Source organism: Protopterus annectens, chromosome 4.part0 (genome assembly GCF_019279795.1).
Source record: "Protopterus annectens isolate FY-2018-M chromosome 4.part0, PAN1.0, whole genome shotgun sequence".
NCBI classification, from domain to species: domain Eukaryota; kingdom Metazoa; phylum Chordata; order Ceratodontiformes; family Protopteridae; genus Protopterus; species Protopterus annectens.
In genome coordinates, this window is record NC_056733.1 from 1,331,607,591 (window position 1) to 1,331,623,539 (window position 15,949).

General features: G+C 41.0%; 1 protein-coding gene across 1 annotated transcript in view; it reads right to left on the reverse strand.

Moving 5' to 3' along the window:
• Window positions 1-15,949, reverse strand: part of RAD50 (RAD50 double strand break repair protein) — a gene marked incomplete in the record, with an annotated part of 1,663,481 nt that overhangs the window by 935,436 nt on the left and 712,096 nt on the right. The window contains 1 exon segment of the mRNA XM_044069198.1: window positions 9,086-9,196. Within this exon segment, the coding sequence (XP_043925133.1) occupies window positions 9,086-9,196 (111 nt within the window).

Below are 15,949 nucleotides of genomic sequence, written 5' to 3' on the forward strand. Positions count from 1 at the left end.
CATGTTCATGTGACTGGCAAAAAGGTCGCAGCAAGGCTGGCCCCACCTGCGGAATATCCTGTTCGCTACTTCTTTCTTGACCACTCGTGGGGCAACAAGATAGCCCTGCTGAGCTTGTCTGCTATCATGCTGGATTTCCCCGGGATGTGCTTTGCCAACAGAAAGCGCTGGGTGGAAACAGCCCACTGCCATACTCTGACAGCCTTGCGACAAAGGGGGTAAGACCTGGTTCCTCCTTGTTTGTTCAAATACCAGACCACTGACATGTTGTCTGTCTGGATCGCAATCGTACCCAGAGGAAGAAAGTCTTGAAAGTACTGCAATGCCAGAAGTACTGCTTTCATCTTCAGGACATTGATATGCAGATGTGTCTCTTGATCGGTCCATGTGTTTTGGGCTGTCTTTCCCTGAAAATGCCCCCCCACCCTATGAGGAAAGTGTTCGTGGTCACTGTGGCTGCTGGAGGGGGTAGTACAAATGGGTGTCCTATTGTGACATGAAGTGAGGTCAACCACAACTGAAGGTCCTTTTTGCATGAATTTGTGATTGTTATAGTGTGACACATGGGAAACTCTTTGTAAGACCATTGAGTGAACAACAGCCATTCTAGTATCCGCATGTGCATACGAGCTAGTGGTATGGCTAGAATTGCTGCTGCCATCATGCCTAATAATTTCAGAAGTCGGCTATGCAACATCTTAAGAATGAAAGCTTGGCAAATCTCACAAGACTTACGGCCCTGGGAAGCACCTACGCAAAATAAACACTGCTCATGACAATCTTTGTTGGGAATCTGTCTCCCAACCTGCCCACTTCCAAAAGCAAACCTTTCATATGTCTTTTAATATTTCTCCCCGTACTCTATACAATAGGGGCCTCATTAAAATAATCCTAAGGTCGGCTGGAAATACAATGTTCCACATTTTTTTTAAATGTTCAAATGTTTGGGGGCTTCCTTATTGCAGGAAACTACCACAGCCCCTTCTTAGTGCTGAAGTTTTTAATACCACCTCTGGTCACCAAACTGATGCCCTTCATATATATCTATGTATGTATCTATCTTTTTTGCCCCAAGAATAGGGGCAAATCTAGAATTTCTCCCTCTAATAATATCCTCTTTAATCTCCTTTAAGAGTGATTAGGAGTACAAGCTTAATTTAATTCCCCAAAAAACATTAAATAATCAGACATGAACCTCAAAAGGTGCACCATCTGCCGCTTAACAATGTTCTTTTGAAAACGGGGGTGACGACTGCGATAATGCAGAAAAGAGTTGAAATACGTTTTTTTTATGAGAAATGTTAGACAAATACTTTTTTTGCTGTACATCTTAAATTATAGTGACATCCAAATAATCAATACTATTGTTCTCTCCAAACAAATGATGAATTCTAACACAGATGGGACATCACCCTCCAATAAAATAAAGATGTCATCCAGAAATCTAAAATAATGAACCATTTTGTCTTCAAATGTAGAGCTAAATGCAAAATAGTGCTCCCAGTCTGTCAACACTAAATTGGCATACATGGGGGCACATTTGGCCTGAACAGCGACCCCTGATATTTTATGAAAAAATTTACCCTCAAAACAGAAAACATTGTTCCATAATGCCAAGTCTAAAAATTGGAGAACAACAAATCAACCTCTCCAAGCATTCTGTCTCCCATCAAAATACTAGAAAAATGTTCTAATCCTTCATCATGAGGTATAACTGACAAGAAATGCACAATGTCTAGAGTAACAAATAAAATCTCACTTTTAAACCAGGTATCGTCAAACAATTGCCTCAAGTGCCAGGAATCTCATACAATGTGCCTTTCTTTCTCCAATAAATGATTACAGCAAAAATCTATACAAGCCAACAAGGATTTGTTTTTAGATCCCCTGGCCACCATTATGGGTCTCACAAGGGGATCAAGGGCATTCTTATATCTTTTCAGAATCTGAAAAATAGAGGGAATGACTGGCATGGCAACGTTAACAAAATCAAGCAAATTATTGGAGATGCTCCAATGACAAACCATGTCATGAAACAAAAATCAATCCTAGCATAAGCTACAAAAACTTGACTTTATGAAACACGACTGTATGTCCTGGTATCATATAAAATGACCAACGTTTTACTAGAATAGTCCAAAAAATCCATAAGTACCACCGCACTGCTCCCTTTATCAGGTTTCATCACCCTGATCTTATTACTCGTTGGGTGTTTCAAAAGTGTCCTTTCACACATGGTCAAGTTATCATCACATAAAGACAAATTAAACATGTATGATCTAGTTTGCTCTTCACACACATGTTCAAAAATAGAAACCATGGTGTTAGAGGGTGGTGTGAAAGTACTCTTTCTCTTAAGACCAAAACTGGTATTTTCCACTATTTTCTCGTTAAAATGATTTTTAAATGTAATTGCCTGGCATATACCTTCAGCTGAATCATTGGCCAAATCAGTCTTAAAATTAGGCACAAATGAAAAAATAAATTTTTAGAAACAGAGTGACAGTCATCGTCAATAAAAACATGACAAATTAAAAAAATTCTAAAACTGGAATCTACATTAACATTCTCCAAAAATGTTAATTTCTCTAGGACTTAATGTTGTAGACATATCTAATTTATTTTTCTCTCTCTCTTTCCCCCCTCCCATCTTGAATGACTGCCGTCTTTCACCTGATAACCTGGAGGTTGAGATTCCTGGTTCAGTAGTTTTTTTGACTGTCTGGGATGCACTGTTTCAAAAACCTCATCCTCACTGTGTGCAACCCCTGCTTCTGTAGTTTACACAGATGTACCTAAATCTGCCAAGACATGTGCCAAATTGTTTCTCACTACCGCATATTCGTGAACAGATGCCTTGGGTCTTAGGTAAGCCCACTTCTCCTCATACTAGACCTTGTTCCGGTTAAACTTTTTTTGCTTACGTTGCCTATTTTGGGCAGCCGTATTGTTAGCCTTATTGGAAACAAACAATTAATCATTCCCAGTACTAACAATGAATGCTAATTTCTTCATCTAAAAGATGCAACTTCCTATTGTTGTCCAACATAATGAGTTTCATAATTTCCATACGTATGGTCAAAGAATTTGGCAAACCCTGGTGTAATAATGAATTTTGAACCAACCCAACTAGAAATATACAACACTGTAAACCTTTTGGAACCTGATTAATCCAAATACATTCCACCAAATAGCAACTATCGAGCTGAAGGTTTCTATATTTAAGCAGTTAGCTTTCAAACAGCTTCAGTTGTGAAAATAATGATCCTCTCGCTAACCCATCAACACTCTGAAAAATGTAACTGGGATTAACTAACAATGAGTACAAGTTAGTAACCACTGTAAACCTAGTATTGGTATTAGTTCATCAGTGAGGCACAAGTGCATTCAGTGCTGAACACATTGTAGGACCAAAAGATCATTTGTTCCCATTACATTTATCCATAGCAATGGGTGTAATTGGAACAAATTTAGATAACTGCTGAATTAGGATGGCTAAATTTCCAGGTAAACACTCCACCTAAGACACCATGGAGCCATCGCTATGCTCACAATACAAAAAAAAAAAAAACAGTAATTCAGTGAGCTCCACAAACAAAGCTAGTAACTAATAATCACAGCAGAAATACTTATAACAAACAAAACAAAGAAGCGCAACAAATCCTGCACTTATTTACTGTTTCATACATAAACAAAAAAGTTTAATGACAAACTAAGTGCTTTCATCCCACTACACAAAAAAGGACTAAATCATAGTTAGAACAAAACAAAGCAACCAAAAAAATCTGCTTCCCCTTCTTAAACATGTCAGTCAAAATTTATTCAAACAGTCAAAAAGTAAAATCAATCATCCTAATGATAAAATATGCAACATTTTTCCACAGTAATTAAACTAACCCATTTATTTAAACACACCAAAATTAAAAATAAATATATATATATATATATATATATATATATATATATATATATATATATATATACATACATACATACATCACAGCATTTTTCAACATTTTATGTGGGTAAGACTACTAGAAAGCTTAAGAACATACAAGCATACGTACAATATCAAAAACGTTAAGCATAGTAATGCCCTGCACAGACACTCATTTAATTGTTCTTTGTTCATTTTTTTTTTAAATCGATAAGGTTATCATCAATTAGACGGACAGCCACATTGATAACTTACTTGAACAAAAAGAGTTGATTTGGCAAATACTTCTTAATGCTTGTATGAAACTGGGAATTAATGATGCTATGTCTGTTTTAAGTATTCTTACAAGTATGGCTAATGAGAATTAAAACACCAAAATCTCTTTTTTAAAATTTGTTGCATTCAAATTAATGGATTAATTTAATTACTGGGGAAGGCTGTACATAGTATCATTAGGATGACTAATTTTAGTTTCTGATCGGATGAATCATTTTTGACGGACATATTTAAGAAGGGGAAGTGGATTTTTTTTTAATACTGATGAAGTCCCTTTTTGTAAAGTGGGACAAAGGACAAAAGGGCTTTGTTTATTAATAAACTTTTTATGTGGAGTTTTTTGTTCATCTACAAACAAATATTTGAATGCAGAACTTGGTGCGCTTTTTTGTTATGTTTGTAATATAGCTAGGACAATTGGAAAAGAAAACTGTCATAATTAAGGGCCATCTTGGCTTTGAAAGGATGCTTTTCCTTCATTGGGTCTGGCCAAAGAGGGGATCATAAAGTATGTCTACAGTGGTGATTGTCTAATCCACTTCCATTTAAGGATGGCATCCACCAATTTCTGTTAAGGGCTGGTGAACAAAATTTTCCCAGATAACACAGCATCCAGGACAGAATGCCAGCCTCCATAATGCAATCCAATACAGGCACATCCTTAGGCCTGCTCTCCTAACAATGACATCAGCAAAACAAAAATTTGACTTTAAAGACCACTTTATAGCCCATTCTGGAAGTCACACAGAGAGCCCTTATTGGCTGTTCTTTGAACCCAGATTCAAGAAGGGCTGAAAGATATTCAAATGCTAACAGCTCTATGGAGAAACTGGAAAAGGACAGAGAACATTATCATCAATATGGTGTGATACCCTTTTATAAAATGCACTTGACTTTTCAGAATACATAAGCTCGTCATTAGGAGATAAAGAACTTGAACAGGTAAATGCATACAGCTGACAGATCTAAACCACAGTATAGTACAGAAGGCTATTCTCTTCTTGCCCAATTAGCCACTGTAAAATTCCCAGCTCAGTGGTAAGGTGTTGAGACTGTTGAGCATCTCCATCTAGACTGAGATCACACTAAAGTCCACACTGGGATGCCTTGTCAATATCTCACTTCAGTCATCTGTGGATTTATAAAGTATCGTCATCACTATGGAAACTGCAGTAGCTGAATCTAGTTGCTTTCATGCTTCAAAACAGCATCCTTGATGATAGGCTCCACAGGGAAGATGAAGGCTCATTCAGACACTTTTTTTAAAGGTAAAATGGGGTTTAGAGGTCAGTCTGAGATGGATTAGTACAGCTCATTATCTTTGACTGTCTCAGATATGACAGGCAACTCATTCCTCACAGGGAATGGAGGGAAAGGGAGATTCCTAACTCATCCCAAAGTTCCAGAACAACTGTGCTCGTGCAAGGATATGCATTAGGCTGAGTTTGCAAAAGGCAGGTGTCACATGCTCAACACACCTGTGAATGGTGGTACAAGAAACTGACACACTTGCACTATGCCTAGTGTTGGTGTCAGGCAATGTTTAAGAAGGTTGATATCTAGCAGTTTGATGATAGATCCCACCAGACAACAAACAGCTGTCTGAAGCCTAGGGCCTAAACCTTAGACTCTGACATGAAAGGACCACACACTCATTCACAAGGATGCCCCTCTGCAATCTCTACTTAACATAATAACCATTAACAACCTTTTTCTTTTTTCTACGTGGAGATGGGGTCTCATATCAACGGTCACCATCTTTCTATTGACTCAGTGCCAATCTCCTACCTTTTTTCAACAGTTATGTCTGTCACAGGTCTTCTCTCACTCAATCTATCCATCTCTTTACTGGGCACCCTAATTTCCTCTTGCCTTCTACTGTCTGTCCAAATATACTTTATCACACTGCTTTCTGCTTTCCTGCACATGTGCTCAAACTACCATAACTTGTTCTCTTTAACCTTCTCTGCAATTGGAGATATTTGGGCTTGTGCTCTGATGGCTTCATTTCTTTGGCTGTCCTACAGTGTACATCCCACTATCCATCTCAGGCACTTCTCCATCACCTCTAGTTTCCCAAACTGCTCTTGTTCAGAATTGCCCAGATTTCTGTACTATACAGTAAATGCTGGTCACACCACTGTTTTGTACACCTTATTTTTCAGTTTCTTTGGCATTCTTCTGTCATACACTACTCCTGACACACTGTGCCAGTTGGCTGCAGCCCCAGATTCTTGATTCAGTCTCATCATTCAGACTTCCCTTCTCCTCAACCACCTCTCCCAGATCATTGAAGCTAACCTTTTCATTATTTTCCCTTCTATCTCAGTTTTCAGATTCTTCTGATTTCCTCCATTTGCAGCCATTACAACCGTCTCTTCTTAGTTTTATCCAGTTTGACTACAGTTTTGTATTCCACTCCCTTCTCACTTGCTGAAGTAGTTCTTGTGCACAGTCCGCCTGTAATGCCACATCATCTACATACATCAATTTTGTTGATCTGTCTCCCGCAACCTGTTTGGTAATATAGCCCTTGCCAGTGTAAACAGCAGTCAGCTGAACGCTGATGCACACCCACTTCCACTGGGAATCCCTCTATGAGTCTGAATACCATTCATACTTGTAATGTTGGGTCCTGGTACACAGCCTGCACTAATTCTACTGTTTCTGGGAATTCAAACTATTAATGGACTGTCCATATCAGCTTTCTTGGGATCTTGATGTATGCGTTCTTCAAGTTTAGGAATGCTGAATTGGACTCTTTTTTTCATCAATAGTTTCTTCTCATTTATTCTTCTCACTGCAAACACTGGGTCAGTTGTGATGCATTCTGATCATCTCCCATCTTACTTTCTACTACTGCCGAGTATTCATTTATCAAATACCCTCTACAGAACGTTTATGCAGTGTGACAAGCGTTTGATACCTCTATACTGAAGGCAGATATGAATGTCCCCTTTATTCTAGTACACTTATTCTCCAGTCATCTGGGATATGTTTTTCTCTCCATACTGCTAGGGGTATCTTCAGGAGCCATTTCTTCCCTTACTCATCCAACATCTTGATCACAGCTATCATAATCTAATGTGAGCCGTCTGTTTTCCCTGACTTCATTTTCCTTAGTGGTGTTCCATCTCCTACTAGGTTGGCTCCTCTTCTTCTTTCATCGTCAGCTGTGTCTGTGCAGTACGTGTGTGGGGTTTTCTTCAAAGTAATTTTTCCATCTCCCTTACATGTCATCTGTGCTGGTGAGCAGGTTACTGCAGACATCCCTTATGAAGGGTGCCTGATGACTATCTTCTTTACCTTTCTGCCTTTGCCTTGCAACCTGATATAGTTTCTTTGTGCCACTTCTGGAGTCACTTTCCAGAAGCTGGTAGAGTGCTTTTGATGCCTTGTTCTTTGTTATTGCATCTACTGTCTTGCTATCCAACCAGGACTCTTTATTAGCCAGGTCCATCTTTTCTATCTCCCACTTTTTCCTATGCTCCTTCTTTCTTTGAAGATTTCCTGGACATCTGCATTCTACCACCAGCTTTCCTTATGTACATTATTTACATAGCAGGCTTGGCCACATACCTTTTCTTATTCCCTGCCCCAAATGGCCTTAGATGAGCTCTGATAAGACAAAGTCCTGGAATACTGGGCCAGTGGCACATGCATGTTTCCACACAAGTTACTCCAGCTATAACATCACATGTTGGAAGAACTAAGCAAGTGTTAAGCTCCTAGCACTTGGTGCTTGTTCCCAGGCCTCCATTAAGGAAGCACCTCTTGCTGGTTGGGGGTCAGATCGCTACCTTCAGTAGGATGGGGCAAGATAGCATTAGCTGCTCTCCTTCACCTCCCATGCCAAATTAAGAGCCTAAGACATTATTCAAACCTAGGCTGTAATCAACCTTCATGCCTTTATGCCATGCAGTCCAGACAGTTTATAATAAATTTATTAAATGTCATACACTGATTTTCATACAAGGTCAAACTGTTTAGTGATGACTCCAGGACTGGAGAGGCAGTTAGGGGTGAAGATGTCAATTTCTCACTCAGTGTAGATCTTTAAGATGATGGATATGTGACAGATGTGATTTAATGAAAAAAAATGTAAGTTTATGCACATTGCTGAGGAAATACATACAAACCTGGAAGAAAAAAAAAAAACTGGGGGATGACTATCATACCTAGGCTACATTATGCAATATCATGTTAAAGGGTAGTGTCAAAGGCCAAAAGCATGCTATAATATCTAGCAAGGGAAATGACTTAGAAATGGAGAAGTCATCCTTCTACAAAGGGCAGTAATGAGCAGTCTTGCAGAAAAAAGGTGACTGTAGCAAACAATGTGAGGGGTTCACAAGAAGTGCGAGTGGAACAAGGAATATCAGGAAGATGCAGCTAGCTTGCCACTTGTACAGTAGAATGGGAAGAAAAATGCGGCATATGATACAGACATTACTAAATGGCCAAAGTCCAATCTCAAAGTAAAGTTCAATATGAAGGACCGAAGGTGTGCAGGAGTGGTCGCTGTAAAGGATGGATACAATTAAAGGCCAACTTAAAGTAGTACCATTTCACAGAGATATTGTTTAAACAGAGCAAAGGGTAGTACTTAGGCAACTGAAGATGAAGGATGGGAGAAAAGGTGAAAGGAAGAAGCAAGAAGGTCAGGTGCAAAGAAGAAAGTTACATCACTTAGGTGGATCTTGGAGATCACAAATGTTCTTGTAACAGTATGTTTAACCTACAACTTTTAATAGCTTTTAATGCTTTAGTCCAACATTCATTTTGGGCGGAAACCTAATCCTGCCAAATCAGAGGCACAAATAAAACTTGTTAAATACTTTATTTATACTATTTGGTAAATAATTCTCCTACCTTATTTTGAAATTCTCTGTAATTTGCATTTTTTCTGTCTGTGAGATCTTGCTTCTCCTGCTGGAGTTTTTCCAAGGTGTTTCCAAGTGGAGACAATTGGTCCTTTGCTTCCTAAAAAGAGCAGAACATATAATACATCCAGGCAGACTTCAGACTGTTAAACATATGTATTTGGTTTCATATTAACTTATGAAATTATCATTCTAATCAACATTTTCACAATAAAAGCACACATTATGGCATAATGTAGACTTAAAATAACATGCATTTACTTTAACATTTTATCTGCAAAGAAGCTATCTGTTGTGGTTAAATGTTGAGATTTCCTCTTCTTTGGATAGCCCCAAACTTGTACAACTTCAGAATTTTGTCCATCTCTCAGGTTCAGGGACATCTAACACCTCAGGGATGCAATCATGGATTCCCACCTTCTGAACTCTCTACTTCATGCCAGTCCAATCTGTTAATATCCACAAAATGAAGGAGAACAGCCTAAATGATACATGTTCAATGAGTAACATAGGTGCTGGAGAGACCAAGTAAGGAAGGGTGAGTGTGTGTAGCTCACACCAGCTTGTACTATCGCACTGGCAACACCTGAAACAGTGCAAGTGTATCACTTACACCAATAAGCCTAGTGCATCCATGTTTCAGAAGTGTGTTACTTACAAGTAGGCTGGGACAAAAGGTAGCGCTTATGCACCCCGTGTAAGCAGCAGTTGTTGAGCTCGTAAGCCACCAAGAAGAGGATGGAGAGTAATCTATGTGTGAGGTGAACCTTTTTTTAATAAGCAGATGAATGCTCCCACTTCACTTCATATTCAATCATCTCTTTTTTCAGACAAATAAATGAGCTAAGGGATCTAGCCACTGGGGAATGAATGGGCCAACTATGCTGCTAAGAGGGTAAGGATGGATGGGTCAGATGAGATCAAGAATTAAAAAAGAAAGACAAAAAAAAAAAGGGTGTGCATATGCACTCACACACACACACACACACACACACACACACACACACACACACACACACACACAAAGCAACATAATTATAAATCTGCCCAACTTACAGGACAACTCCACTGACAAATGCTGGTTGAAGAGATCATTCAGACACAGGATGAGGGTAATAAAGTAGAATGTAAATGAGGTGGGAAACCCAGTGACTAACTTTGCATTTTATGCTTAAGGAAAAGCAATAAAATCTGCAATGTTTGGTTATGCAGATTAGCTTTGGCTTCATGTAAGAAAACAGGAACAACTCTTCTGCTGTCATGTATGATTTCTTCAAACTTAAGAGTGCCTTTATCTGGTACTCAAAGATACTCTCCAGCATTCAAGGGAAAAAGGAAGGGAATGGGAGTTATTTGGTGAGTGAAATTCATCCTCCAATTAGTGACAGCTAACCTTAGGAACTTCGTTAAAAATGATTTAATTTCGCAAATGAATGTTAATGGTGGGAAACCAACTTGGTCATGGATTACAGGGATATTCAGGAAGGCCCTAGACCCTACTAGGATCCTCAGATAGGAGAGGAAGATGTGGGTTAATCTCTTAAACCTGCCAGGGAGAATATGTACATATTATTCTTCTGTTTATAATATATGGTCAAGAACTGACTGACTTCTTAAAGCCAAATGGTATGGCTATTATGTCTGCTGTTTCTAAACTTGGTTTTTAGCTCTTTCGGATCACTCCGATTTAATATGCACCAGGAGCAGAGTATTAAACATTGGAGTTTTACTATATCTTTCTATACCAATAAATATTTAATGCAGTCATTTAAGTGGCCTGGGAAGGAATACTGGAGAACAGTATGGAATCTGTTGAAAGTTCTGCTGAAAACAGCTTCTAAAACTATGGGCTCACATTATACTGTCTTTCACAAAGTATGACCAAGAAGAGCAGTAGGAATAGTTAAAAGCTTTACAGGTCCAATATGCAAGGGGTCATTGGGTTGATGAGTGCCACACAGATGTTTAAAAATTAAGTCATTCATTTTGTATATGTTGCTTTGGAATTTTAAAGAAAGAACTTGTAGTTGAGGGGCTTTGAAAACGCATTTAAGGCCCAAAGTGCATTACCAAGGCAACTTACAGTTAAAGGTTGATCACACTTCTTGTGAGATATAACATGATGGAAAGCAGAGAAACTCAATTACCACACTGTGGTAAGACAGGTGTTTAGGAGATATTATGAGCCAGGAGGTTATGCCACTGAATGACTAATAAAGATTAGTTGTGTAAAGTCTTACCATAGCCATAGATGTCCTACTCTTCCATGTTGCAGTATTCTCACTGTGGGATCCTCCGGCTCAGGCGACCCGAACATCAAGCTCCTATGCAAAAGCTTAAGCCTGGTTGCTACCAGGTGTGTGGGACGTCACACGCAGGGTCATAAACCATGGGCCTTAAATGTGACTTCTGCATGCACAGACCTCAGAACTGACTGCCTAGTCTGACAACAGTCTAAGGAGTACAAAAAAGATGCTATCTAGACAGGGTAAATGTAATGAATGGGGGTAGGTGGGTGGGAAGAAATACTACAGCATGGAAGAGAAGGACATCTATGGTTATGGCAAGATTTTACACAACTAATCTATGTCCTTCTATTCCCATGTTGCAGTATTCTTACTGTGGGAGAGTGCCACTGGTCAAGAGAAGGAAAGTGTGGTGGAAGAAGTTGCAATTTCCAGGAATCCATGCAGGACTGCCCTTGAAAAATCCTACCCTGGCTCCAGAGGCATGGTTCAATTTGTAATGTTTGGTAAAGGTATGCACAAAGGATCACGTGGCTGCCTCAAAAATGAAGGCTGTGTCCAGGCCTTTCCGAAAGGCTCTAGAAGAGGCCACAGCTCTTGTAGAATGTGCCTTAACATTGTAAGGTAAGTCTTTGCCATGGTAAGAGTAGCAGAAGGAAAGAGTTTTGTGTATCCAGGATTCCAGGAAGATATAGTTTGTTTGGACACAGCCTTGTCCTGGGGTGGAAGGACACAAAGAGCTGATTGAACATTCTAATGGCTTTGGTTTTGTCCAAATAGAACCTTAATTGTCTGTGGATATCAAGGGAGTGGAGTACTCTCTCACTTGCATTTTGGGGAGAGAGAAAGAAGGTGGGTAAATGAACAGATTGATTGAGGGACAGCTCATTGACCACTTTAGCATGAAGGAGAGGTTGGTGCGAAGGGTCACCCTATCTTTGTGGAAGACTGTGTAGGGTGGGGGTGCCATGAGTGTTTGTAATTCAGAAACCATCCTGGCTGAAGTAAGGGCTAGTAATAGGACAGTTTTCCATGTGCACATCTGCAGACAAGCAGAGTTTGCTGGTTCAATGGGTGCAATTGTGAATTTCTCTAGTACATAGTTTAGGCCCCAAGCTGGTGGAATAGGTTTCTTAGGTGGCCTAATGTGCAGAAATAGTTTGACATCCAACCTGGAAAGAAGAGGTGGGTCTAAAGGTAAGCAGGCAGAGACGGCAGATAAGTGGACCTTCACTGAAAAACATGAAAGGTCTGATTTTATGAGCTCACACACAAAGGTCTAGTGGAACATCCGCTTGGAAGGGGGTCTCTTTGCCTTTGGAAACACCATTTGGAGAACCTTCACCATTTGGAAACAAAGGATCTCCTGGTAGTGGGTTTCCTGGCCTCCTTGCAGGATGGATACCACGTCCTCTGAGTACCAGTGTCTGAAGGGAATCAAGAGTTTATCACCCAGAGGGTTAAGCAGAGCATCTCCAGGTGTGGATGAATGAGAGATCCCTTCTGCTGTGTGAGCAGGTCCACCCTGTGAGGCAACTTGTGGTGATTGCCATTAGCAAGAGATTGAAGAAGGGGGAACCAATGCTGCCTTGTTCAATAGGAAGTCACCAGCAAGATTCTTGGCTCATCCCTCTGGATTTTAAGAAAGAGAGGGAAGGCATAAAGGAACAGTCCCTTCCAAGAGATGGAGAAGGCATCCACTTGCCAGGCTAGTGAGGATGGACCTCTGGAACAGAAAAGCTGCAAATGTCTGTTCTGAGGGGAGTCAAACAGATCTATTTGAGGTGAGCCCCACTGGTGGACAATGTCTAAGAACACATCTCTGTGCAACATCCACTAGTGATGCACAGAGAAGGATCTACTAAGGGCATCTGATAGATGGTTGTCCTGGGATGGAATACAGACTGCCTGCAGTGTGATAGTGTGATGATGTGCTGACAGGCTAGCTCCCATGCCTGCATTGCTAGCCTGTGGAGTAGGTAAGACCTGCCCCCCCCCCCCATTTGTTGATGTATCACATCACAGTTGCATTGTTTGTGAAGATTTGGAGGGGACCTGGATGCAGACAAGGGAGGAAGGTCTGTAGGGTTAGATGTAGCGCAGTCATCTCCCTTATGTTGATATGGGACCTGGATGCAGAGGAGGGAGGAAGGTCTGTAGGGCTAGATGTAGCGCAGTCATCTCCCTTATGTTATGTTGATATGTTTTTTTCTGGAGGGAGGGCTCCCATTGGGCCTGCCCTTAAGGCCATTCATGGTTGCTCCCCACCCCAGATCGGAGGCATCCATGTGCAAGCATTGAACTGGGTTGGTGGGTTGCAGAGAGAGGCCTGGGTTCTGGTGTACTTACTGGATCCACCACCACAGCTCTGTCTTTAGGCAGGTTAAGAAGGGTACATGAATGTCCAGGGGCTGTTTGTGTTGTGACCAGACATTTTTAGGTACCGCTGGAACCTCCTCATGTGCAGCCTGGCAAAGGGTACCATAGGGATTGTAGCTGCCATGAGGCCTTGGAGATGCATGAACTGCCTGGCCAAGATGTGGGTGACCAGAAGGAGCTTGTGGAAGTGTTTGATTAGGGAGGATACTTTGACCTGAGGAAGGAAGACCTTCATCAAGTCAGTTCTTATCCTGCAGCCCAGGAATGTTTTGTCTTGGGCTAGAGCAAAGGATGATTTTGCCAGGTTGAGAGTGAGCACCAAGCTCTGCAGCAGGCACATAGTGAATAGCAAGTGTTTCATGAGAATGCTTTACTCTTCTGCTAAGATGAGGTCGTCATCTAGGTAGTGAGAGATCTGAATGCCTTTTGTTCTGCAGTAGGCTACTGCTGGGGGTTAGGCACTTTGTTAAGACTCTTGGTGCAGCAGATAAACCAAAGGGCAAGGCAGTAAACTGAAAGTTTGAAGAGTGTCCATCAAAATGCAAATGCTTTCTATAGTTTGGGTGGATGGGAATGTCGAGGCATGCCTCCTTCAAGTCCAAAGTGGCCATGAAAGCTTTGGGTGGCAATAGTGGAAGAAGGCTTTGTAGTGATAACATTCTGAAGGAAGGGACATTCAGGAAGAGGTTTAGGAAGGAGAAATCCAAGATGGGCCTCCAAGGGCCATCCTTTTTTGGCACAAAGAAGAGCCTGGAGTAGAACCCCCTCCCTTCTTGGCCTGAGGGGATGCTTTCTATGGTCCCCTGGGCAAGCAGTTCTTGGATAACATGAGGGATTAGGTGTAGCTGGTTTTTGGGTGGGAAGGGGATGCTTTGTGGAAAGGGCCTTGCCTGCCAGGACATGAAGTACCCTTTTTCCACTATTGCCAGAACCCAGCAGTCTGAAGTGACTTTCTTCCAGAGGGGTAGACAGTGAGAGATGCAGGACGAGAGGAGGATGTGGCTAAGGCAGTCATGCATTACTGTTTCTGTCTTGAAAGGGCTGCCTGGTGGTAGACTGTGGAATGGCTGCCCTCAGGGAAAATGCCTTTCTAGACCCTTCCCTGTGTCTACAGGAGGAGGAGGTGGATGGGGCTGGTGCCCTTCTGACAAAGGTGGTCTTGGCCAGGCAGTTTCCATAAAATATGGGGACTGGAGAGACCAGTAAATGTTCTAATGGACGTTCATCAACCCCTAAATTGGTGGCTGGTGGAACATCCGACGACGGAGTGGTAGGCTTTGTAACTTTGCCTTCTTTTTTGGCGGTTCCACCTTGAAGGCTGACTCCGGGATCCATATGTAGGGTTAGGCACTTTAATCTCTGGTTCTCGAGATAAAGTTTTAAGGCTGCCAGATGACTACAAAGGGTTTTCGGTACGAATGACTGGCAGATGCTACAGGTGGTGTGGTCGTGTTCCTGGCCTAAGAAGAACAAACAAAGTTCATGCGAATCCTTCTGCGGAATCTGACATCTGCATCTACATTTCCCCTTTCTAGCAGACATCAGCTAAAAATAACAGAAAGCAACAAAAGTTCAAGCTAGAAGAAGGATTTCCCCAACAGGGTACTTCTCTGAAGATGTCTTCAACAGTGTGGAGTGAAGCAATCGATCTTGTGTTCAACTGCGGCAGAGAAGTTCTGAAGTCTGTGCATGCAGAAATCACATTTAAGGCCCGTGGTTTATGGCCCTTCATGTAACGTCCCATGCACCTGGTAGCAACCAGGCTTAAGCTTTTGCATATGAGCCGGACGTTCAGGTCACCTGAGGTGGAGGGTCCCACAGTGAATACTGCAACATGGGAATAGGACGACATCAAAATGCAGTTTGGTTGAACTAACAGGAAACTATGAGCCACTAAAGCACTTACCTTTAACTGTAGTGGCTCAGGAAAGTTTCCTTTTAGTTCATCCAAACTGCATTTTTATTTCTAGTCTAGTTTTAATCTATAAAAGTTAACAAAAGCAACTGTGTAAGAAATTTACAGATGTTTTCCTTTGTGTCTGAATTTAAAGATTTCATTTTATTTGAAAATAAAATATACCACTCTGGTCTGGCCTCTGATGTATGTACATCAGACCCCCAAAGTACAGCAATAGAAATTCTAAGTCTCTATCTCTGAAATAAGACACCAATTGTGAGAATACTGCTAAAGTTTTGTTGAAATGTGACAATAAGAGATGCTAGGTATG